The 25,563-nt window shown below is 52.7% G+C and overlaps 1 protein-coding gene across 1 annotated transcript; it reads left to right on the top strand.

Moving 5' to 3' along the window:
- Nucleotides 1-1,113: 1,113 nt before the first annotated feature.
- Nucleotides 1,114-24,131, top strand: XKR7 (XK related 7; the record flags this gene model as incomplete). Its single annotated transcript, XM_079125602.1, has 3 exons — nucleotides 1,114-1,697; nucleotides 21,506-21,708; nucleotides 22,779-24,131. 3 exons carry the CDS (start codon nucleotides 1,114-1,116, stop codon nucleotides 23,732-23,734), a joined length of 1,743 nt encoding a protein of 580 aa, XP_078981728.1. The 3' UTR covers nucleotides 23,735-24,131.
- Between the last annotated feature and the right edge of the window lie 1,432 nt (nucleotides 24,132-25,563).

A 25,563-nucleotide genomic window follows, 5' to 3' on the forward strand; every position in this document is an offset into this window, starting at 1 on the left:
TGGGAGAGATGGGGGAGGCAGAGATGGGGGGTAGGGATATCCAAGACATGTGAGGGACCCCACCCCCTCCCTGATCACTATGAAAATTTCTATCTGGTCTCTCCAGACCCAGGAGGCTTTGCTGTAAGCAATTCTCTACCTGGCTGATGGGTCTTTTTTCTAAATCCTGACACGACCACATCATTTCCCTGTTCAAATTCTGCAGCGGTTCTCCCACTGCCTGCTGGATAAAGCTGCCTACAGGCCCTTCGGGAGCTCACCCCTCAGAACTCTCCAGCCTCACCTTTCCCATCTTTCCATCTCCCTGGATCCCTGGTCCAGACTTGCTTGAAAACGTGCCCTCCAATCCGGGGGCCTCCAGCACTCTCTCTGTCCTTCCCCTGGTGTCCCCTCCCACGCCTTTCCCTCTGCGTGTTGCCCTCTTCCCTCCTCCTCCTCTATTAGGGCTGCGGCCATATGAAAGCAGTCCCTGAGGGAGGGAAAAGGAGAGTGAAGAAGAGACAGTAACTCTCAGAGCTGCAGTTTTCTCAGCTTCAAAAGGAAGACAATAAGAAAAGGGACCTCTCAAGATCAAAGGAAAGGATGGAACAATAAGTGAACACTCAGGAAACTAGGAAGTGGCTCGTTAGCATGGAGTGATTGCTAAAAGGTTATGGGGGGCGGGGCGCCCAAGCAGCTGGTCTCCCAGCCCCTCCGTTCCAAGACCCTGACCCCCAAACCCCTGCAGACCCAGGAGATAAAAGGAAGAGGAGAGGATGGGGAGGCGGCCAATAAAGAAGGAAGTGGAGTCCAGGGGGAGGTGAGGAGAAGCATGCGGTTGGGGCCCCACGCCTCCTAGGAGTCAGAGGAAGGGTGACCTGGGATGCTCTCCCCTCCTGGCTCCGTGTCCCTTCCCAGGGGGCTGTCCCCATCCGGTCACAGCCCGGGCGGGGTGGGGGAGGGGAGGTGCGGCGCCAAGAAGAATGAATAATTGAAGTAGAGGGAGGAGGAGGAGGAAGAAGAGGAGGAGGAGGAAGAGGAGGAGGCGGGAGCCGCCCGCACAGGGTCCTCCCGGCTCCGCACCCCACCCCCTCCGCCGCCCGGAAGTCGCTCCCCGCCTCCTGCTCCGCCAACATGGCCGCGAAGTCGGATGGAGCGGTGGCCGCGGCCGGCCCGGGGCCGGAGGGGGCAGCCGGAGGAGCCCGCGGCAGTGCGGGCGGGCGCGGGGAGGCGGCGGCTGTGGCCGGGAGCCCCGGGGTGGTCGGGGCGGGAGGCCCGGGGCCGCGCTACGAGCTGCGGGACTGCTGCTGGGTGCTGTGCGCGCTGCTCGTGTTCTTCTCCGACGGCGCCACGGACCTGTGGCTGGCGGCCTCCTACTACCTGCAGGGTCAGCGCACCTACTTCGGCCTCACGTTGTTGTTCGTGCTCCTGCCCTCGCTAGTCGTGCAGCTGCTCAGTTTCCGCTGGTTCGTCTACGACTACTCGGAGCCCGCGGGGGCCCCGGGACCTGCCGCCAGCACCAAGGACAGCGGCACCGGCGGAGCCGCCATCAGCACCAAGGACAGCGCCGTTGCCTTCAGGACCAAGGAAGGCAGCCCTGAGCTGAGCCCCCGGCCCGCGCCCTCCTCGGCCAGCGCCTACCGCCGCCGCTGCTGCCGCCTCTGCGTCTGGCTGCTGCAGACCCTCGTCCACCTCCTGCAGCTCGGCCAGGTCTGGAGGTAGGACAAGAGCAGGTGGAGGGAGCTAAGTCTGAGGAGTGGGGGGACATGGAGCTGCCTGCCGCCCAGCTCTGCTCCAACCTTTCCAGGTCTCCTCCTTGTCCTGACCTCTGCCCCGCCCCACCCTATTGCAGCTCCCATTTCTTCTCAGTCAGCTTCTCCTGACCTCTGCCCCCCAACCTTGTCCAACCCCAGAGTCATCCACTCTGATCTGCCCATTGCAAGAGGAGGGGATGGGGCAAGAAGGGAGAGAAAGAGATCCTCAGGGGTGTGTGAGTGAGAAGAACTGGGGTTCCTGAGGATACTGAGTCTTGGAACAGGGCCACAGGGCCCCCTTCATCCCTGGCCCCTGCTCTCTGTCAGAGTGCTGAGCCCAGACTTAGGAAAAATCTCGGAAATCCTTCCTTGTTCTCAAAGAAGCTCAATTTGGAAATGTAGCCCCTTCCCAACCTCTCAGGAGAGACAGGATTTGAGGCAGCTAAATGACTATCCCGCCTAAACTTCTTGGGCTTTTTGGGAAAGGGTGTGCTGGACCCAGTGAGGAAGCTTTCTGCCTCCTTCTGCTTCCTAAGGACTCCCTCAGTGCCCTCCACCTCCAAACGGGCCAACAGGATTTGGAATCTTGCATCTGACATTAAATGGTCACTGGCTGCCCTTTAATCCTAGGACAGTAAGGCAAAACTGAGGCTTTGTGCAAGCTGCTCACTTACAGGCTTCTTTCTCTGCCAGGACTGAGGGTGCCTGCTGTGCTGAGTTAATTGGAGAGAGGGGAATTCTAAACCTAGGGCTCCTCTTGAATTCGAACTGCTCTAGTACTTTGGGCTCTACCATGCAGTGACAAAATGAATTTACACACTATGTGATCATAGGCAAACCTCCTCCTCCCTCTAAGCCTCAGTTTCCTCATCTGTGAAACAAGGGAGAATCCTGCCTGTTCATTTCAATAGCTTACCTTGCCTTTTTTTTTTTTTTTTTAAACCTGTTGGGATGGTCAAGTGAGATAAGGTCTATGTGAGGATCCTGAAGACTGGAACATATTTTTGGACTGTAATGGATTATCCTGATTCTAACAGATGTGGGGGAAGCATAAGAAAAGTCACTCTAGAAATATAAAGGGAGATTCTTGCTGTTGTTATATTTATTCTGCTACATGTTAATGCATTTTGCCTAACTCAGAAGATTCAGTTCTGGGTTGAGGGTTGGAAACAGGACTCCCAGGGTATGTCCCAGCTGCTCACTTGCTGTGTCACCCTTGTTGCCTTGCCAATTCTTTCTCTGCCTTGGTTTCCCCTTCTATGCCTGCCAAGATAATGTATATATTGCATTTAGCTTGCCGTGGAGGGGGGAAAGGGGTGGAGCACTATCCACACAAGGTGGTGTTATTATTATTAGCTTGACACATAAAAATATTCATGTCTACATCCAGGAACTAATCTGCATTTATCATTCTGTGCCCGAGTGGACAGATGGTGAAAGTTATTTTTAGATTCTGAAATGGTAACTTCCTATTCTTGGTAGCCAAAGCTTCATCCCCCTTTCCCTTCAACCTAAAGTGGGCCAGCTGCCCCACGACTCCCTGGCTACCCTCCTCCCCATTCAGAATCCACTCACAGGAAGTGAATAGGTCTCTTCCTTCTTGAGTATAGACTGAGTTTCCTTCAAATAGGGAAAAAATGACCACAGGCAGGGGTTCTCAGGGGAGTGACTGGAAATGGCTAAGGGTTCACTGAGCTCCATGGTTTCTGAGATAAAAGAGCTATTACCACTATTTCCACCATCTCTTAAGCGAGAGAGTTTGGATGAGATGACTTTGCAGGGATAGCAATCTAATGGCTATGGGGTGGAATCTGGCCTACGGAAGTGTTTTGTGTAGCTCGTATAGTATTTTTAAAACCCAGCGTCTAGCTTCTCTTGGGAAAAAAAAAAAAGACTGACTGTAGCAGTGTCAGGCCTGTAAGAATTTAGACAGGATATACGTACTCTAGCCTGTCCACTCTTTCCTTTGATTATACCTGGGCCATTTCTCTTAGGCATGAGAGCGTTCATTTAGGCACAAGATCCCTAACTTACAGTTCTATAACAATTATTTTATTAAGCACTCATTTTGTGCCAAGACTATGCATTGCCTTCTTACCTGCTTTATCTCCTGTGTCCCTCCTAATAATCCTGTCCTGTGGTTAATAATTTTTATTTGACAGATGAGGGAGTGGAGGCTAAGAGAGGGGGCATCCTCGCCCAAGGTCACACAGCAAGGGGTTGGAAGAGCTGGGATTCAAAATTCTCTGCCTTCCAAGCCCAAGTTCAATTTATCCACCATGTAATTCTGCCACTAAAATGTCCCCCGTGCTCAAAGAATTATGAGACTGAGATTCCAAGATTCCAGGGTGATAGAAAGTCAGACTTCTGTTATACTGAGATAAGAATGTGAAAAGAGAGAGAGGGAGTGGAACCATGAAGTGAGGATGAGGAAGCACCGTATATTATGGGGAAAATGCTGGCCCAGAGGAGGTACTTTCAGGAGACTTACATCTTCATCTTGGTTTGTAAGTGACCTTGGGCCAGGCTTTTCCCATCTCTGGGCCTCAGTTTCCCTGTGTTTGAAGTGAGAAGATTAGATTTGATGACTCTAAGAGGTGGGATGTGCCTTTCTGGTCCCCATAATACCCTAGCATGGTGCTGGGCAGTGACTTGCTCAGAACAGCTTAAGGTCGTCATTAGATTTGGGGGCTCTCCCTCGCAAACCCTCTATGTCTAGGCTACAGCACTGTTCCCTCTGCCTCCTAGTAAGCGCTTCACTCCAGAGGGGTTCTGAAATGAGTTTGTGACCTGCTGGTGCTTCATTCCCTGCACAGAACAGAGATCACTTAAAGAGAGAAGTGGGGCTGAGGTCTGTAGAGCTGGAAAGGAATTACCCACAACTGACTGTTCTCTTTGAATTCAGATTCTGCAGTCACTTAGGAGAGATTTCATAGAAATGGCTACTGGAACTGAAAAATCTACATATAAGGTTATGTTAGCCAAGCTAGAATTCTGAGTCTGGGTCTATGGTCAGAGCTAAAGTTTCCAGACCCTTTTCTAGAAGCTTGGGATTCTGAAATGTCCAAGAACCTGGCTAAAGAGGGGGGAAATCTGGAGAAGGCATAGAGAAATCATTGGGTCTGGCTTTCCTAGAAATTAAGCAATGTTGGCACAACGTGTTTGCTTACTATGTGAGATGTTCTCACAGATGTGCTGAGTGGCAGGAACAGGGGCAACGAGAAGAGAGGTGTGTATCTGAGCCCTGCAGAGTCAAACCTGAGAGGCTGGCCTGTCGCTCACCTCCTAATCCCCTGCCCCCGATTCTGAATAAAATAAATTTCATCTTAAAGATATTTTTCAATTCTTCAGCCTTATACAATGCTGAATCAAAAGCCCAGTGTTTTGGGAGGCTAGGCAGGTAACACAGACATAAGGCACATGGAGGGTCAGACAGGGGGTATTATGGGATAGAAGTATCCTAGACAAGAGGAAGCACCCACCCTGCTACCCTGGCAGTGCTGAGAGGAATCATGGCCCCAGAGTTGTCGAGTCTTGATTTCTCAAGAGAAATGGGAAATTGGGGTTTTCATGTGAACTCTCTCAATTTTCAACTACTAATTAAGATTTTTAAAAATAGTATGAACCAAAGGAAACATGTTTGTGGACCTGACTTTTTTTGTAACCTCAGGCAAGTTCTTTACAATTGATAAGTTCCTTTCATACAGATGTAATTAGTATTTTAAACACAGAATGAGAGAACTCACAGATACTGCACACCTGCCTGTGTGCTGAACACACCCACTGTGTCCCAGCATGTGAAGAGGCCCAGGCATGCGATCTCATCTCACCCTGACACCTTCCCTCTGAGGGCTACCGATAACACCTATTTATTGGATAAGGAAGTTAGGCTCAGAGAAGTCAAGAAACTTGCCCAAGGTCACCTGCTGAGTAAGTGGGAAAAAGTGAGGGGCCTGCCCAGCCTTGCGGGATTATCAGCCCGGCATCACACACTGGTTATGTTGGGGATCCAGAGCAATGTCTCTATGCAGCGACAGATTGAATTCTGGAGAGAAGAGCAAGCAGATCTTTGCAGCCAGATCCTCTCTGGCTGCGGTCTGGACACCAGCCTGTCTTCATCTCCCCCCACCCCGCCCCTCTATCAACCCTCTGAGCTGTTAAGCCACTGAGTGCTGTTAAGCCAATTAAGGTCCTAACCCTGTCTCCTCTGACCCTGTGGGCAGCAGAGCAGTAAGCCATGAATCCTGCTTTCCCTAATCTTGAACTCATGGGCCCCAGCTTTGCCCAGATAAGCATGGTTTGCTAAGCCAATTAGTGTGAGACGGCCTGGCATGGGATTCCTCCCAGGCTCTCAGGATCCGGGCACCTCAAAATGGGGACGTGGGGGAGGCATTAGGCTTTGGAGGCCTCCCTCTAACACCTCTCCTTGTCTAGGTGCAGCACTTGCTCCCTCTGCTTGCTAACAAGCCCTGCGCTCCAGAGAGGATCTGAGATGAGTTAGCCACCTGGGTGTGAACGCTGGTCTCTGGGTCTCCCCTCTGGGAAGCTGTATTCTTATAGAATGTTAAGAGCACGGACCCTGGATTTAAATATTCTTGACTCAAATCCTGACCCTCCTACTTCCTATGTGTGACCTTAACAAGCCACTTAATTTCTCATCCCTCCTAAAACAGGGACCATAATTGGACCCACCCACCTCTTGGGTCATTTTGGGTTTAATGAAATAATGTGTACAAGGGTTTAGCAAGGGGTGGGTCCTATTATTAAGTGTTCAAAATCCCTTGGCCACGATGGCTGTGTGTCATCAGCCTGGGCTTTTCTGCTTGTAGAGCAAAGGTTTATTCACTGAATAAGACCCGGAGGCCATAGTGACATGGTGGCCATTCATTTAATCTGAAGTTATTCATTCAGCAGCTACTTATGGAGATTTGCTATACCAGTCACTGTTCTAAGCACTGAGAATAGAGTGGTGGACAGGACTAAGTCTGCCTCTTAGAGCTCCATAGTCTCATGGGGACATCAATAAGCAAAATATAACCTATGTTATGTATGTATAGTGTAAACTATAATGGGTTTTCATCCCCCATGGGCTAAATGCTCTGGAAGAAAATGAAACCTCACAGGAGATTCCTAGAGGAGGGTGTGGCTCTTTGAACTTCGGGGCAGGCCTCTCTGAGGAGGTGACATATGGGCAGAGGGTGGAGCAAGGTGAGCAGGAGTCATGCGGAGGTCTTAGGAAGGGTGTCGCAGGCAAAGGGGAGCAGGGGGGTGAGGAGAAGGCCAAGCGGCAGTAGCAGAGGGAGGGGTGCGTGCAGGACACCCTGACACTTAGTCCTGATGGTCCTGATCACTTAGGGCCCCAAAAGCCACGAAAGAAGGAGCTGGGAGAATTTGTCGGGAGGAGAAGCAGGGTCTTAACCTGCGCTTTGCAGTGGGCACTCTGGAGACTGAATGGAGACTAGACTGGAGGGAGGCCAGGGTAAGCCTGGAGACCCACAAGGAGGCTGCTGGGAAGATCTCGGTGAGAGAGGCTGGAGGCTGCTGCAAGTCGGGGCGGCAGGGCCAGTGATCTGCTTCGAGCTGAGCTGAAGCAGATCAAAACCTGCTCTCTAGAATCATCTGTGTCCCGCATCTGCCACTTCCTGTGACTTTGGGCAGAATTCAGCTGTGCCTTGATTTCCTCCTCTGCAAAGTGGCCATTCTAGTAATCATACCTATCTCATGTGGCTTGAGGAGTAGCAAATTAAATAGTGCATGTGGAGTTTTTAGCACAGTGCCTAGGACACAGAAATGTCCTTTGTTAGTTGTATTATTATGTTTAAAACTGTCAGGGCTTGGTTTCCATTGTGGTTTTCAAACGGTGTGTCACTGTCCTCTCGCCATCATTCCAACCCAGGTGTCTCTGACTTTGTCTTTCTTGATATGTTGGCTACATGTCTACAATTTTGCTTTCAATAATCAGCATTGCAGCTGAAACATGTTTACAACCCTTGAACTTGTGGTAGTGACCCTCCAGTAGGTTCCTCCCTGCCAGGGTTCCAGCTGGGGCCTCACAGCCCACCTCCTGGGACACACTGCACCCCCACCGGCCCTCCTCCCTTGCCCATCAGCTGCAACAGGCCATTAGAGCTGCTCCTAACAGACACTGTGGCGGCAGTTGGGCCCAGAGTCCCCTGTTTGATCTATAAAGACCACACAGGAGAAGCCCTAGGGAGTGGGAGGAGGGAGGACTGCCAGGAAATGGCTTTGAACCCTGACAGCTGGGGCGAAGTTCTCTAGGGAAGGGAGGGAAGCTATTTGGGATCTGCCCTGGCCTCTCCGTTCACCACCCTGCCTTTGTTAGGGTGTCCAAATTCCTCCCATGGGAAGTTCGATCAGTCTCAGGTTATCTTTCTCCCCACCCCCATCACGCCCCCCCCACCCTGCTTGAAGCCCCAGTGATGGTTCTCAAGCTTGGCTCTGGTCCTCCCATTCTGGAGTCCCAGGCCAGCCCAGATCCCCCTGCCCTAGGCACCAAGGCCTGGCACCAAGGCCCTTGTCCTCGCCCCTTCATCTCCTCCTGCTCCAGCCTCACCATGATCTACCGCTCCCCCTTTCAAAAGCAAGCCGCACATTTCTCCCTGCTTAGGGGCTGCCTTCTCTGGCAACATCCTTTCCCTCATCTAGCAAATTTCTGCACATCCCTCAAGGTCAAGTTCAATTGCCACCTCTTCCAAGAAGCCTCTGCCCCACAAGGCCCGGTTTTTCCACTTCCTTGACCAGCAAAAGTCATTGTTTTTATAATCTGAAATGGGAATTGCTTGGCAGATCTGTTTGTTTATGGAAGAGCTAAACATTCTTTTTGAAACCTCTGGCAGTACAGAAAGACTTAAAGAAAGACCCCTCTCCGCTCATTACCTCTTGGGGTGGAAGGTGGGGTTAAGATTTCCACTTACTAATTAGATATTTCTTGCATTGCTTGAAGATGTTACTTTTGGTTTTTAATTAATCAAGGAACACATGAATACATTCATCTATTTTTTAAAAGGTCAGATAATCCTAAAAATTATAGCTATTTATTAAGACTTGGGTCACTCATCTTTACCACATTCTGGCCAAATAGGAAGTATGGAGATGAAGAATAAGAACAGTAGAGCCAAAACTTTGGTTCTGCCACTTATGAGCTTTGTGATCCTGGGCAAGTCACTTAATCTCTCTGGGCCTTAGTGTCCTAATTTGTGAAATGAGGATAATAGTCTCTGTGTGGAAGGCCATTGCACAGGCTTATTGAATTAATATAGGGAACATGTTTTGCACAGTACTCAGCACATAGCAGCGCTCAATTAATGTCAACATTATTGGCCCATTTTACAGATTTGTAAACTGAGGCACAGAAAGGAATGGCCTCCCAGTAAGTAAGCAAGAGAACCTGGTTTATGAAACCTTGTTACCAAGCCCATACATATAACCAGTAGGCAGTCCTACCTACCTTCTGCTATTAAGTGTGTTTTTACAAATAATCAAGCATGTTTTTCTTTGGAGAAGCAGAAGAAAAAAATCAGAAAACTATTTAAACATTTTATTTCTAATATATAAAGTACCCCCGTTGGCAGCCTGGGTTCTTCTGCTCAGACTCCCCAGGTGCCACTACTCATTCCTCTTCACTCCACAGCTCTGCTCACACTCTGTTGTGACTGTCTGCCCACCAGGCTGGTTCTCCCACCAATCACAGGCCCCTGAGGAATCGAGGCCTTGTCCCTCCTTCTGTCTCTTGTGGTAATTGGCCCAGAGCAGAGCCTCTGTTGCCCAGCCTTGCACACAGCTAGCTCTCGTGAGGCCCAGAGCAGGTCATTGGAATGTGAAAGCCATTGAGCAGCCTTGGGGTTTGGGGTTGATTGGCAGGTGCCAGGGCAGTGTGGGAGCCTTCTGCAGTTATGGATACAGCACTGAGGCCCATTAGCCTGCACCAAGGCCTTCCAAACTGTCGGTGGGTTAAGGCTAAGGACAGTGCAGAAGATGTAATAGGAACAACTCTGGGTTGGGTTCCCAGGAGGATACAGGCATGATTGGCTAAGGATGAAAGAAGTAAAATTACTCATGTGCAGTAGGTGCTTAATAAATGTTGGTGCAAACCTTTGAGATCAGCACCTTGAGCAAGTCATTTCACTACCAGAGGTTCAGTGACTCTGTCCGTAAAGTCTAGTTGGCGACTTGAGAATTGTGGTTGAGATTTCTGAGGACAGGGACAGGAAAGCAGAGAAGCTGAGAGCGCTGGACCCTGGTGCAGATGGAGACACCACGACTTCCTAGCTGTGTGATCCGGGCAAGTTGCTTCACCAGACAGAGCTCCCGACTCCTCTGGGAAATGGGGATGGTGCTGTATCCACCTCTTGAGGTTAATGTGAATTCTCAGGGCTTGTCACGAGGTAAATGCCCAGAAAACATTCAATGTTGCCAAGCAACAGCCCACCCTCCTTGCTCAGTATCAAGAGAGAGGAGGAGAGGGACACTAAAGACCCTAACTCTCAATAACCCCCACTCATTAACCCCTGTTGGGGAAGAGGCTTGCTCTTTGGCTTCAGAGAGAGTATGTGGACATATGATGACCCAAGGTTAAAGAGAGGCAGAATCTTTTGAATGAAAGGAAGAGCACCCTTTCAACCAGGCCAACTGGAGACAGAGTGGGCTTCTGCAGAGAGGTGCACTCCATGCCAGCAGAGGTGTGCAGGTGGAGGTGGTCAGCTTCGGCAGGGGTGTGGTAACAGGGACTTCTGCTTAACCTTGGAGGACACACTAGATGATCTCTAAAGCCCCTTATAGTTTGACTCCAATTTGGTGGTTTTATGATGTGAGGTCCCATCATTAGCCTCCAGGCCTCAGTCTGCAAATTGGTGGCACTTGGGTGAATCCAACCTGATAATATGTGTGTTTGGCCTGCACAGTATTGTTGTTGTTTTGTTTGTTTGTTTGTTTGGTGTACTTTATAAAGAAAAAATTTTTTCAGTGCTGGGAATTGAACCTAGGAACTCCACCATTCAACTATATCCGTAGCCCTTTTTATTTTGAGGCAAGGTCTTACTAAGTTGCTCAGTGCCTCCCTAAGTTGCTGAGGCTGGCCTCAAACTTGTGATCCTCCTGCCTCAGCCTCCAGAGTCTCTGAGATTACAGGCATGTGCCACTGTGCCCAGAATGCCTGGCTTTAATGAAAATTTTTATTACAGAAAAATCCAAACATATACAAAAGTAGAGAGAGTAGGCTAATGGTCCCCTATGTACCATCATCTCGCTTAACAATATTAACTCCTGGCCAAGCTTGTTTTATGCAGGGCAGCACCGTTCAGTAGGACTCTGTGGTGACATGAATGTACTGTCTAATACATAGCCTCTAGCCACACATGGCTCTTGAGTACTGGGAATGAGGCTAGTGTGACTGAGGAACCAAATTTTTTATTATATTTAATTTTAATGAATTTAAATGTAAATTAACTCTATCTGGAAGTACGGCCCATACAGGTACAATGTTGGAGCACATAGCTCTAGAGCCCACCCCATCTCCTTCCCTTTCATATTATTTTGAAGCAAATCTCAGACATACCATTGCATCCATAAATATTTCAGTACAGTTCCAAAAAGACAGACTTTTGAAAAACATCTAAAATATGTAATAGTGCTATCATACATATAAAAAGGAATAATAATTTTTTTTAAAATTCACATGGTATTCCTTTAATTAGTTGCCAACATTTCTAAGTTGAACCTTTCTTCTTGCATAAATATCCTAATTTGCAGCTATTCTTCAAAAATTGATTTAAAAAATATTCAAAACTCTAATCATTGAATCTCCACCTTCTCCCAGAGGAGCAGGGGGCTGTCCTTTACACCAGGCACCCCTCTGTGTTTCCCCAAAGTCCCAAGTAATGCAGTCACCTTGGCCCCTGGCACTGGTGTTTGAGGCCCTGGCTCCTCCATCTGCAATCCCACAGTTAGCCCAGAGACAAGTAGAAGTGATGCTTTCTCGCAGATGTGATTTCCAGGTGTCTTTGGATGCCATCAGGAGACTGGAATACAGTTCATGACATCCCAACTCCACACAAGAATGTCAAGAAAAGAGAAAGAGGGGACAAAGAGCCTTGGGATTTTAGAATAGGGGGTCCTGAGTTTTAGTCTCTGCTCTGAACCCATTTCACCAGTCCATTTCACAGAGGGGGAGACTGAGGCCCAGAGAGGAGAGGAAAGCTGGCTATACTCATACAGTGAGGAATGAGAGGTCAAAACCTGGTCCCAAATGCTTGGCTTGAGAGCAGTTGGCTGCTTCTCTGCCCGGCAACAGAGGGACACTGGCTGGAAGCTGATGAGGCATGTAGGATGGGAGAGGGCCTCAACTTTTCAGCCAGAGCCTAAAATTAGTGGCTGGGAAGTGCTTGGCTTCAGCCCAGCAAGAAAAAAGGTGCAGTGACTCTGTAGGGGGCCGCTAAGGGGGAGGGAGACAGCCTAGCTCCCAACACCACATGGAACGGGAGGCAAACGTGTGGAGTCACATTCTTTACTGACATTTATGATTCATTTCCCTGCCAACCCCAGGAAGGTCCTATTTTTTACATCCTTGCTGGAGTGCTCACAATTGAGGGGTGAGCTCATGGGGAAGGGGGGTCTCAGGGCCATCCCTGCAAGAGCCGCCTGGGCCATCCTGCAGGTGAGGTGGCCAGGGTTTCCCTGAGAACCCACAAACTGGTCTGGGTCCCTGCAGCCTGGCTCAGCTTCACCTGTGGTGACACAGGAATCACTCAGTCACCCTCGAGATGCAACCTCATGCTTTCTGGTTGTTTGACCCGTGCACGTCACTTATCCAAAGGCCTGCTAAGCAGCTCGGGGCCATCCTTTAACTGCTCTCCAGTCTTCCGCTCCCGTCCCCCTCAGTCTGTTCCCTTTAAAATGCACTGTTTGACACTTCCATGTGTCATGGGATAGGACACCTTATCTTGGGATTGGAAGCGCCTCATCTCTGGCCGTCTCCCCTCCCTCTTGGAGCTACAGCCATTCTGACCACCTCTGCCCTGCCTACCCACCTCAGGTCCTTTGCTCATGTGGTTTCTCTGCCAGAAACTCCCTTTCCTCCCACTGCATCTGCTTAGATGTGCCTGCTTCAGTCCGTGGCTCGCCTCCTCCAGAAAGCCTCCCCTGACCGCCAGGCCCTTCCCACTAGCATGGGCGTCTCAGAGCTGGAGCCTGGAAACTTGCTGGGGGCATGTCGGGAGCCTGAGAACGTGTTTGCTGTTGTGTATTTACATGATGATTTGATTAACATCCAGCCTGCCCACCATTAGACTGAGTTCCCAACAGTCCGTCTTGCTTCCCACTATGTCCTTCATGGTCCCTGGCACACAGCAGGTCCTCAAAAGCACTTGGAAAATAAATGTTGAATGGGGCTGGGGGGCACAGCTCAATGACAGAGTACGTGCTTAGCATGTGCGAAGCCCTGGGTTCAGTCTCGGCTCCAGAAAGTGTCCGATGAAACTTTCCTTTCCTGAGACTCATGTTTTCTCATCTGGAAAATGGGAATCTTATTCACAAACCTCCCAGGACTACAGGGAGGATTTCTAGCAAAGCACATGTAGAAAGTATTGAATGAATGGAGATTTTCTGGTGGTGGGGGACATACAGACCCCCAAAGAAGACCTGCCCCATGAACTTATCTCACAGGGTCTTCTTTGACTCCGTCTCCTGGGGACAGATTCAATGAGTACGAGGGACAGTCAGTCTGGGAGTGGGTCTCAGCCCCACCAGAAATGGGGGGCCTCTGCTTCAAACAACTCTTTCAACCTCCCCTGATCAGGGCCCAGCCCTGGGCTGGGTGTTTGACACATACTGCCCCTTTCTGGTCTTCCCTTTGAGGTGGACATTGAGGTGACAGGTTCAGAGAAGGGAAGCAACTGGCCCAAGGCTGCACAGACGGTAAGTGAAGGAGCCAGGATCCCAGCCCAGGTTCCCTGCCCCCGGCATGGGTCCCCTGCTCTGTGCTTGGCCACCGTCCTCAGGAGCAGTAAAGCAGAGCCTCTAAGGCACAGCACTCTCCTCATTCATTTACTCACTCAGGAAATGAGCATGCATGAGCTTTCAGGATGTGGCAGGCGCGAGGGACAGCAGAGAACAAGGTAGCCTTGTCCCTGCTCTCATGGAGCTCACAGCCTCATGGGGAAGGACAAACGGTAAACATGCAAGCAAGTAAATTAAGTCATTTTTGGATTGTGACCTGGGTGATTCAGGAAACAGGGTAACAAGACAGAAATTGGCCAGCGGGGCGGAAGTGCTTTGCAAGGGTGGAGGGTCGGGGAAGCCTCTCTGAGGAGGTGCACTGAGCCCAGTGACTGAGTGGGCTTGCTGGGCTGCACTGAGACCTTCCCAGGCGGGGCCCTGAGGCTGGGCTACACCCTGTGGGTTCAGGAAGCCCAAGTCCAGCAGAGCCAGAGAGCGATGAGGTCCTCGAGGGGACAAAGGCAGGGCCATGCTGGGCCTCAGAGTCATGGGAGGATTTTATCCTCGAGTAGTGGGGAGCAGCCTGCCCTGACCCGGGAGTTTAGGAGGCCCCTTGGGCCACTGTGGAGGACGAGCTCTGAGAGCCATGGATGGAAGCCAGGGACCAGGCCAGCTGCGGCTGGGCTGGCTCAGGCCAGAGTGGTGACACTGGGGCAGAGAAGCACTGGGGTTCGGGGCAGTGGGCCTTCGTGTTGTCAGCTGGGGACGGGTGGAGAGGGGGCCTGAGGAGGGCTCCTTGGGGAGGCAAGAATCTGTTACTAACTGGCCCACAGTGGGGCCGGACCTCCCCAGAACCACCTGGTCTCCTGACCCCTTCGTTACCATTGTCTTTCTCCCCTCAGCTTTCTCGAAGCCCACAGAATCCCAAGAGAAGCTTTTAGGTCCATATGTCCAACTGGGACACTCCCAGGCAGCCCTGCTGCACGCCCTCCGTGTGACTGAAGCAGCTGTGATGGGCAGCTGGGGCGACAGGGAGATGGAATGGGGATGAGGCTTGCTGACCTTCCTGTCCCTTCTCAGACTCAAGGGACCATGGAGAGCTGGACCTGAGTCCTGGCGCTAACTTTTTGTGTGACTTTAGACAAGTCCTTTCCTGGGTCTCAGTTTCCTCATCTGTAAAATGAGGGTAATAGCACTCTCTACCTCAAAGCTTTGTGGTGATGAATGGACATGCTAATATGTAGTTGGCATTTAATAAATGTGAGTTATTATCATTATAATTAACCCTGAACACTGTCCCCTGCAGTAGTGATGGGTGTGACTCCCTCCCAACCCCAGCCTGTTCGGCCTTCAGGGGTCTTCAGGGCCTAGCCCACCTTGGAGACCACAGAACTTGCCTGCCAGCCTGGAGGCTGGTTCCTGGATGGAGTGGAGCGGGGGAGCCGCTGGAAGCTGCTGTTTTTGGCCCAGAGCTGTGAGGGGGAGTGGGGAGGGGCGAGAACACACACTCAGAAACACCGAGACTGACAGATGGAGGAGCTGAGGATGTGAGAGACACAGACAGACAGAGAAGGACCCAGAGTCAGGGAGAGGATGAGCAGGCAGGGGAAGACGGCTGGAAAACTGGCAGTTATACTGAGCCACGAGCTGAGCAGCAAGCCAGCAGATGGACCACGCAGTCGAGGGACCGAAAGACGGAGACAGACAGACAGACTCATAAGCAGACCCCAGATACAAGATGGACAGGAAGACAGACCAAAAAAGCAGAGCCAGTGTTCCCAGGGACAGACAGACCCTCTCAGCCTCTAAGGGACAGACAGACAGGCTGACTCAGGATCCCAGGGTCAGACTAACAGATGGACTGAGAACCAAGAGACAATGTGAGCCACAGTCTAAGGGACAGGCAGGTAGACTGACCCAGGGACTCAGTATGAGACTGACAGAAATGATTGCCTCACAATGATGCAGGGATGGGTAAAGACGCTGGCCCTGCACTCAAGGACAGACGTGGCAGCAGATCTGAACCACAGACAGACAACGACCCAGGATCAGAGGCCCAAGCTGGGACCAGATTTGACTGAATGAAGAATTAAGGCCTGGGTCCGAAACCACGCCTAGTGCCAGAGACTCAGGGTGACTCAAAAACAGGAGAGAGACAGGGCCGCCCGGAGGCTGAACCCAGAAGCTTCCTGGCTTCTCAGGAACATGAGGCCCCCTTGTCCTTCACCCTTCCTCTGTCAGAGTGGATCCCTCAAACTCTGAGGGATGCAGAGGTTCCTGGATCACAAGAGGCAACTGGGCCTGGAGCAAATGGAGTGAGCTCCCATCCAGTTCTTGGCCCTGCTGCTTGCTTATGGAGGCCACAGGGTCCAGAAGGGACACTCTGGATCCCTGAGCAGAGGGATTTCGTGTCCTAAGTGCTGGCTTCTCTCCTCTCCATGACGTTTTCCCCAACCCCAATCGTACACACTGATCAGCTTCTCCAATTCCTTCTAGAACATGCTTCCCTTAGTACCAGACTGGGAGTTAGCAAATTAAACCCAAAGTAGACTTCTGAGTGCCTATTTCTTCCTCTATAAAGTCCCCATTAGATTGAGGGCACTGGCTCCTGGGGGCTCAGGCCACCTAAGCGTGAGAACCGTTGGGAGAAGAGAGGCCTGACAGAATGGAAGGCATCAGGGAAGGCTTCCCAGAGGAGGAAGGACAAAAACGAATCAGGGAGGACCAGAAGAGCCTGCGGGGTATCCTCACCGTGTGTGGATTCAGGTAGAGAAGTCCCAGGGCCTTCCAGGGTCACTCTCACACGTATTCATCCATTCAGCAAATGCGTACGAAGGGCCTGTTACAGGCGCCAATGCCGGGGACACAGTGAAGACCAAGGTAGGCAAGCCCCTTGCCCTCATGGAGCCCCAGTGATAGACCAGAATAGAAAATAAATGTCTAAATAAATAAATAGATAAATAAACCTATTTCATAATATTGAGAAGAAAATAAGAGAGTGGGCTGTGATAGACTAGGGTGATTGGCGAGGGTGGCAGTACCATGGTGCGACGGGTGGCCTGGGAAGTCCCGCTAAGAAGGTGACCTGTGAGCTGATGAGGAGTCAGCCCCAGAGGCATGGGGGAAGGGGTGCCCAGGCCCAATGAGCAGCAAGTGCAAAGGTCCTGGGTCAGAAAGGAGTGTGGCTAGATTCAAGAAACCTCCAGGGCACCCGGAGTGGGGGGCAAATGGGACAGGGGTTGGAGATACAGCGAGAAACAGGCAGGGCAGATGGTCTAGAGCCTGCAGGCCCAGGGGAGAAGCGCGGGTTTGAGTGAGATAGGAGCCCTTGGAAGGTTTTGTGAAGGGGAATGACATGATCTGACAGCTTTTAAAAATATCCCGCTGTTTGCCATGTGGAGAGTGGACCGGAGGGGGACGGGGTGGATGCAGGGAGCCTACGGAGAAGGCTGATGTGGCGTCCAGCAAGAGATGACAATCGCCTGCACCAGCTGGTGGCATTAGAAAGATGAGCAGACCCAGGATTTTGGAGAAAAGAAAATGTACTCCCCTCCCCCCAAGGCTGGATTCCTTGCCTGGAGATGGAGTGTCCTCGTCTGTGGGTAGTTTAGTCCCATTTATGGTGATACTGACTTCTTTCAACTCCCTTTCAAGCGAAGTGTGATGTGGGAGAGTGTAGGCTTCCTGGAGGAGGTGTCAAGAGAGGTCGTCGGTAGATAGGCAGCGCCAGAGGCCTCCACCCAGCCGATGCTCCCCTCTCCCCAACCACGTGCACCTCCCGCTGCAGCCTGAATCGTTTTCAAATCCATCACATAATGTAACGCTTACAACAGGGAGGGAAATAAGGCTCAGAGAAGCAGAGAGTCCGTCCAGGGCCACACAGCAGGTCCAGGGCAGGGCTGGGATGCAAACCTATGAGCCCAGCATATTGCCAGTGACCGTGACACAGGTAGGGTGGCAAGTGCCAACTCTGTTCTAGAGAAGGGGAAACTGAGGCCAGAGAAATTAGGTTGCATGTCCTGGGCAGGATTGTTTTAAGGCCTTTGAGGGCTCCTCATCTATCAAGCATATTAAAATGCAGCCACATCAAACATCAGATGTAAATTATATATAACCAGATAAAAGCCAAATTGCAGTTGACTGGCTGACATCATGTTCTGTTTTGCAGACATTTAATTAAACATTTATTAATTTTGATTCTGCAGTTTTTCCCTGTGTTTTGGAGCCAATTTTTTTTTTCAGGCCTCAAACATTTTCCTAGGCCCATGAACATCTCGCAGGTCCTTGGCAGCGAGTACCTAGTGCCGGCTGGAGCGAACAGCCAGTTTGGCCCTGTTGCCAAAAAAGGGGCAGAGCAAGGCAGAGCCCAGGCCTTTCCTCCCCAGGCTGCAGCATGGTCTTCGTGCTCCCTGCTGACCCCCGTTCCCGGGTCGCCTTGCTCCGGCTCCCTGTTCCTTTCACAGCCACCCTGGGCTGGGGGAGCCCTTTGTCTGCAGTTTGCTGGGAGCTGGCAGAGGAGAGGGCAGGAGTGGGCGGGGAGGTGGGCAGGCCGCCTGTCAGGTAGTGATGGGTGCTGGCCAGGGGCCGGGCTTCCCTCATGCTGACCCAGGCCCGGAAACAGATGGTCTTCCAGCCTGAGAGACACTTCCAGGGTGTCGCCCTCCCCCAACTCCCCAGGCCCCTTCGCATTGGACCAGCTGGTCTCCCCTTCCTGTTCAGAGCTAGAGCTATAGATACGGGATCGGGAGGAAGGGAAGGTGTGGAGGCTGGGAAAGATGGCCTCTGTTAGGGTCCCATAGAAGCCCCGGGGCCATCTTGGTTTCTCCCCAGGCTCCCCACCTTTGGTCACCTTCAGGTCTGCTCTCTGCCCTCCTGTGTCTACTGCTTCATCTTGGTGCCTGCTGCAGGCCTGAACCAAAACCCAGCCCCTCCTGGCTTCCCTCCAGCCAGCCAGCTTCAGAGCAAGCTTTGAGCTACTGAGCTGGCCACGTCACCTCTGATTCTGGGATGGAATTCAGATTCAGAAGAAAACATGAAGTCTCCAGTCCAGATTGGTGTGTGTGTGTGTGTGTGTGTGTGTGTGTGTGTGTGTGGTGCCTTCTGCACACTGAGCACACACTCTCCTACTTCTCCAGTCTAGAATTTGATGCTCTTCACAATTCTAATCTTTTTAAGCTCCTATCCATAAAAACCCTCCTGTCCAGGCCCAGCCCCAAACTGACCATTCCCTCACAGGGCTAGGGGCCTTCAAACCTCTGTGCATCTGCTTCTGCCATCTGGAATGTCCTTCCACCTCTTGGGTGCCTTCAATGCCAATCCATGCCTTAAAATTGAGATCAAATCTTTCTTCCTCCAGGAAGTATTACCTGACTTCCTCCCCCAGGCAAAGGTATCCATCTCTTGTCTGGGTTCCAAAGCATCTTGTAACATCTGTTCCACCTCCTACTGTGTCTCCTTCCCAGGGGCGTGCAACAGGTAAGGACAGAGCAGGTGGTCAGAGTGTGCTTGCTTGTCAAGGAACGGCTCTGGCTGCAAGGATCCTTACATGAGGATAGGCAGGGGCCCAGAGAACAGGCTACAGGGAGACGAATTTCCACTCATCAGAAGAAACACAGTCCAGCCTGGGAGCTGCTCTGAAGCTGGAGGCTCTGCTCCAGGAGGTAGGGCAGTAGGAGGCAGTGGGTGTCTTGCACAGGGCTGGAAGCAGCTGAAGGAATCCTAGCACGAAAGAGACTCATACGGAGGCGCCTTTGCATTTTTCAAGCAGCCGCTGAGGGAACAGCCCCTTCCTCCTCCATTGCCAGGCCTGTACTGTCATATGGAGGGTGTGTCTGCACTGCCCATGGGTGCCAAGAAGATCAGGGATGGGGATGTGGGCCCTAAACTAGATATTCCTGGCCACGTGTCGTGGGGGGAGTCTGGACCCAAGAACACTAGCTCTGAAAGGATCCCCAGAGCCATCAAGTGTGTCCCTCTCAACGGATGGAGAAACTGAGGCCCAGAGAAGGCTGCACAGCTGGTAAAATGTTTGAGGAAACTGGCTATAAGCTGATCCCACAGCACACCAGGAATACAGTTAGTTCCCTGGTCCCCAAACAACATGCTGAAATGACAGCACATCTATCTGGGAATAGACTTTCCACATCCCTGGTTCTTCGATTTCAGATCCAGGCAACAGGCTCCGTGTTGGGATCCCCTGCCAGTTTCTTGGGGAGTGCACTTTTGGAGTATCCCTCCATGGTTTCAGCAGAAGCCTGCCTGCCCCATGAATCAAAGAGCTTGTGGGGCTAGGAAAGGGGGAGGTCTGTGGTCACGACAGCAGGAGTGGAGCTGCGGAGCAAGAAAGGGGAAATCAGACCCAGGGAGCTGTGTGGACAGGCCTCATTCATCTTACTGGATACTGCACTTTACGGTGTGCAAAGTGGCTTCTCAGTCATTTAATTAATCCTACAATTCTTGAACTAGGGCTCAGAGAGGGTCTTGCTCAAGATCACCAGGTAAATTAAAATCAGGAATTGAACCCAGGACTTGGCGTTCCTTTCCTACCCGCTCCCGGATTACCAGAATTCTATTCAACTCAACAAACTTGTAGGTGGGCCTGTGTGCATTCACTCAACTCACACAGACTGAGTGCCTAGTGTGTACTAAGAACCGAGGCTGCAGCAGTGAGCAAGTCGACCTGATCAGTCTCGTGGAACTCACAGTCTGAGGGATACGCGTGCGCCACGGGGCAGACAGGAGAGCAGGAGAGGCATCTTCCCAGGGGGAGGGTGGTCAACAGAAGCTTCTTGCAAGAAGTTGTGTCTAAAAGCTGAACTTTGGAAGAAAGGCAAGACTTATCAAGGTTTGGGGCAGGGGAGGGGCACAGCAGGGGAACAGGCAGAGGGAACAGGAAGTCAAAAGCTCAGCGGTGAGGGAGAGCATGGAGAGCCCTGGATTTTGTGGCCTTGCAGAGGAATCCAAGCCACTAAGTGTGTAAGGGAAAGTGGCATGAGAGGAGGCAGCAAAGTCTCAAATGCCAAGAGGGAGTGAGCAACTTCCCTGTGCCCTGATGTGGGGACTGGGCCCTCAGAGGTGGCTCAGGAGCAGGTCAGAAGCTGCTGCAGCAGAACTGGGGGCTGGCACCAGAGGCTGTACCTGAAGGAACCCTGTGGGCAGAACTCTATGGTGTCCTGTAAGAAGCAGTGCCATCTAATGGTTAAGGTGATGCCTGGGTTTGAATCCTGGCTCCACTGCTTCCTAGCTATGTGACCTTGGACAAATGATATGCCTCTCTGGGTCCTGGTTTCCTCATCTATAAAATGGGGATGATGATAGGGTTGTTATAAGCTAAGGGCACTCTCAGGTGTCAGTAGTCCTTCAAAGAAAGCAGGACCAGGCATGGTGGCACATTCCTGTAATCCAAGCTACTAAGGAGGCTGAGGCAGGAGGCTTGCAAGTTCGAGGCCAACCTCAGCAAGTTAGCGAAACCCTGACTAAAAAAGAAAAAAGAAAGGGCTGAAGATGAACTCGGTGGTAAAGTGTCCCTGGGTTCGATCCCAAGTACCACAAGAAAGAAGGAAAGCAGCCCGCACAATGGCGGTGATGACCCTGTGCTAAGGCTTCCTTTGTGCGGGTACCTGAAGCTGCTTTCCTCCTTTGGTACTCTCCAACCGCAGCGCCCGCCCCAGGTGATGCTTCCTCCCACCCCACCCCCGTTTTGCAGCAGAGGGAGCAGGCCGGCGTAGTGGGGACTCGCCCCTGCTCTTGCAGGCCCCCTCGGGCCGGGGAGAGCCAGAGACAGAAGAGCTGGGGGAGCTGAACGCTGCCTCCTCCCGCAGGTACCTGCGCGCCCTGTACTTGGGGCTGCAGAGCCGCTGGCGTGGGGAGCGGCTGCGGCGCCACTTCTACTGGCGGATGCTGTTCGAGAGTGCCGACGTGAGCATGCTGCGCCTACTGGAGACCTTCCTGCGCAGCGCGCCGCAGCTGGTGCTGCAGCTCAGCCTGCTGGTGCACCGCGGCCACGAGCCTGACCTGCTGCCCGGTGAGCCCCGCCCCGTCCCAGGCCGCAGCTTCAGGGAGGCCCGCCCTGTGTTCCCATCACGCCCCAAGCACCCTCTCAAGACACCCCCGTCCCCCTTGACCTGGCCCGTCCATCCTCACCACCCCTCAGGTCCCCTGGACACCCTCCTTCCCCCCCCTTCCCCATCACCAGGGCAGACCAGACCCCACGTCTGCCCTTCCCCTCCTCAACACACCTCAGATGCACTGAATGCCCCCTCCTTCCGAAATTGCTTCCATCCCGGCCTGCATCTGCAGAAGACACCTCTACCCCAGAGATGACCCAATTGCCATTAGTTTCCAAAGAGCCTGACCATCTGCCCCCTCACTGGAAGTCCTGGGGACACCTCCAAGGCTTAGACCTGGTCCCCTTCTTGTCCTTTTACAGGCCCTGTTCACCCCCACCTTGCCCCTTCCAGAATATCCAGGCCAGCCCCGTCAACATCAAAGAAAACTACAATCCCTGTCTCTCTGGGGTACCTGGTGCTGTCCCCATCCAGACGCTGCCCAAACTACCCTGTCACCACAACTCAGACCCCCTGGGGATCCCTTGTCCAGCATAAGAGCCTCGCCTGGGATCTTGTCTTCACCCCTCAGCTCTGCTGAGTCCTAGGTGTCCCTCCACACCTAGGCTCAGCCTGGTGCTCCAGATCTTCTAACGCCCCCTCCTGGCTCCCCCATGCCCTAATCATGACCCCCTCTTCACCTCCTCCTCCACTCCCAGAGTCCTGACCCTAATTTCCCACCTCTCACTAAGACCCCTGAATCCTAATAGCCCCATACTTGACCCTCGTGGATATCAAAATGGCCCAATTTCCACACCCCTTATTCTCCCAAGCCGCAGAAGCACCCGCCCCAGCCACTCTCGCTCCACCTCACCTTGTCATGGTCATCGCTCATGAGGTGAGGACCTTCTACAGACCCAGAGACCTCACGCTGCTTCCCTTACACCCCCTCAGAAGCCAGCTCCTGACCCAGACCCTCCCCTTCTCCCGGACCCCAACCCAGACCCACCCTAACCCAGCCCATCCCATCCCCGCCCTGTCTCCACAGCCCTCTCCACCTCTGCCTCCCTCGTGTCCCTGGCCTGGACGCTGGCTTCCTACCAGAAGGTGCTGCGAGACTCAAGGGACGACAAGCGGCCCCTATCCTACAAGGGCGCCGTGGCCCAGGTACTGTGGCACTTGTTCACCATCGCAGCCCGCAGCCTGGCCTTCGCCCTCTTCGCCAGCGTCTACAAGCTCTACTTTGGCATCTTCATTGTGGCTCACTGGTGCGTCATGACCTTCTGGGTCATCCAGGGGGAGACGGACTTCTGCATGTCCAAGTGGGAGGAAATCATCTACAACATGGTGGTGGGCATCATCTACATCTTCTGCTGGTTCAACGTCAAGGAGGGCCGCAGCCGACGCCGCATGACCCTCTACTACTGCATCGTCCTGCTGGAGAACGCTGCGCTCACGGGCTTCTGGTACTCCAGCCGCAACTTCTCAACGGACTTCCACTCGCTCATCCTGGTCTGCGTGGTGGCCTCCAGCTTTGCACTGGGCATCTTCTTCATGTGTGTCTACTACTGTCTCCTGCACCCCAATGGGCCCATGCTGGGTCCCCACACACCTGGCTGCATCTGCCCTGAGGCCCCGGGGACCTGTGGCCCACCAGCCGATGCTGTCACAAGTCCCCCAAGGTCCCTGCCAAGGACTACAGGCGCCGAGCGAGATGGGGCCGCAGTGGGGGGTGAGCGAGCAGGGACCCCCACACCACCTGTCTTCCAGGTGCGGCCTGGCTTGCCTCCCACACCAGTGGCCCGCCCCTTGCGGACAGAGGGGCCTGTCATTCGGATTGACTTGCCTCGTAAGAAGTACCCAGCTTGGGATGCTCATTTTATTGACCGCAGGCTCCGGAAGACCATTCTGGCCTTGGAATACTCCTCTCCTGCCACGCCCCGGTTGCAGTACCGGAGCGTGGGGACCTCCCAGGAGCTGCTGGAGTATGAGACAACTGTGTAGGCCACAGTCTGCCCCGAAACAAGGGACAGACTTGGCTTCTCCTACATCGACCAGTGTTGAGCCAGGAATTTCAGGGCCACCAGGCTATTGGGGGGGCATGGGTCTGTCGATCCAAGGGTAGAGTGGCCCCGCCATTGGGTTCTTTTTAAGGGAGGGGGCAGTCTCACGGAGACCCCAGCCCCAGGCCCCATTCACAGCCCTGTGGCCCATTCCCTAAGTTCCCCTGAACCAGGGCCCGGGGAATCAACTGGTGCTACACTCCTCGTGAGCTGTCCCACTTTTGTGGCGGCCTTCATACCATGTCTGCTGCAGGGGCCCTCACCCTCCCCTGCCTGGCGTTGTCCCACATGGCCTCTGGTGGACCTGCCGGAGAAAGAGCGCTGTCTGGAGTCCATGGCTAGCCCTGTGCTTCCTCTGTGGCGGGAGGGATCACTGAGAAGGACGGAGGCCACGGGAGGCGTGGGGGTTTGGAGCATCCGTGGACAGGGTCGGTGCGGCTCCTGTAGGGTCCGAGGCCTGGAATTAGGCAAGAGGGAAGCTGAAGGAGGGAGTTGGGGGTGGGTGGGGAATCGGGGTGCGGGCTGACGGTGCAGAGATGGAAAGAACCCTGAGGGGTCCAAGCTGGCGGAAGCATGGAAGGGTGGAAGATCTGGGGGAGGGGAACCCGCAGTCCAGAGCCAAGTCCAGAGAATGACTCCTCAGAGACACACTTCACTGTGGGCTCTGCTGTGGATGAGGTTTGACAGCTCGGGTGAAAATATTTCAAGGAGGCATTTTTTTTGTTCTAGATGAACATCTAGAACATTCCTAAAATTTTGAGCTCAGCAGATAAAATGTCCAGGAAGAGACATTGTCTGAGTTCAAGTATAGATGAGGTTCTAGCTCATTTGGCAGAGGAACTGTTGTGGAGACATGCTTACTTCCAGATGAAGTTTCTAGAACATTTAACTGATGAAATGTCCTAGGAAGTCTATCATATATTTTATATGACAAGCAAGAACGCTGGACCCCTGCTACTCTGCTGTGCCTGCCATGGTGGGGAGGAGGGGGCTCTAGAAACCAAGGCAAATCGAATGTTCTAGAGATGCATGCTCCAGTACTAGACTTCTGGGGATTATGGGAGTTCTAGGCCCCTGTCCACCTTGGTCCACAGTCATCTTTCTAAAAGGAAGTTGTCCTCAGAACCCCAGAGACATTTCAGCTGCCAACTGGTTCTCAGCTGGAAAACAAGTAGCTCTGGGGATGTGATATGAATCCTGGATTTCAGCCACCCTGCAGATGCGGCTCTGAGGATGGTGTCTGGGAAACTGACTTATTTTTGTCTCAGATTTGACAACCTCTCCAGGACCTGTGTTCCATTCCCATGGCTGGAACATTCTGGGGTGCGCTTGGGATCACTCATCCAGGGCCACTCGCCTGACCTGGGACTGCCTGTCCTGGGTGGGGTGCAGAAGAATGCGAGTAGAGAAGTAGGCAGCTCTACGGGTGGAGACAGAGATGGCCTCCCCTTCCCACTCACCCATGCCAACTGAAGTGCGTCCAGGGGAGGGGGGCTGGGGCCACCCTGGGCTCTGAGATCCTAGACTATGCAAGTCAGAGAGGGTGCCTCGCCCTTGCTGGCTCAGCCTCCCTGGGGATTATAGCTGGGAAACTAAGGCCCAGGGTGGCGGCTACTCTCACAGGCATCAAATGGTGATGGGTAATGGTGGATCTGCTGAGGATGTAGAGAGGGGCCACACTCAGAGTGACAGGTGGTTCCATCCTGACCCAGGCCTATTGTGGTGGGCTCACAGATTCTCCTTGTCCTCTGCCTAGAAATGTTTTTGGGG

Source organism: Sciurus vulgaris, assembly GCF_902686455.1.
Source record: "Sciurus vulgaris genome assembly, chromosome: 2".
Lineage (NCBI taxonomy): Eukaryota > Metazoa > Chordata > Mammalia > Rodentia > Sciuridae > Sciurus > Sciurus vulgaris.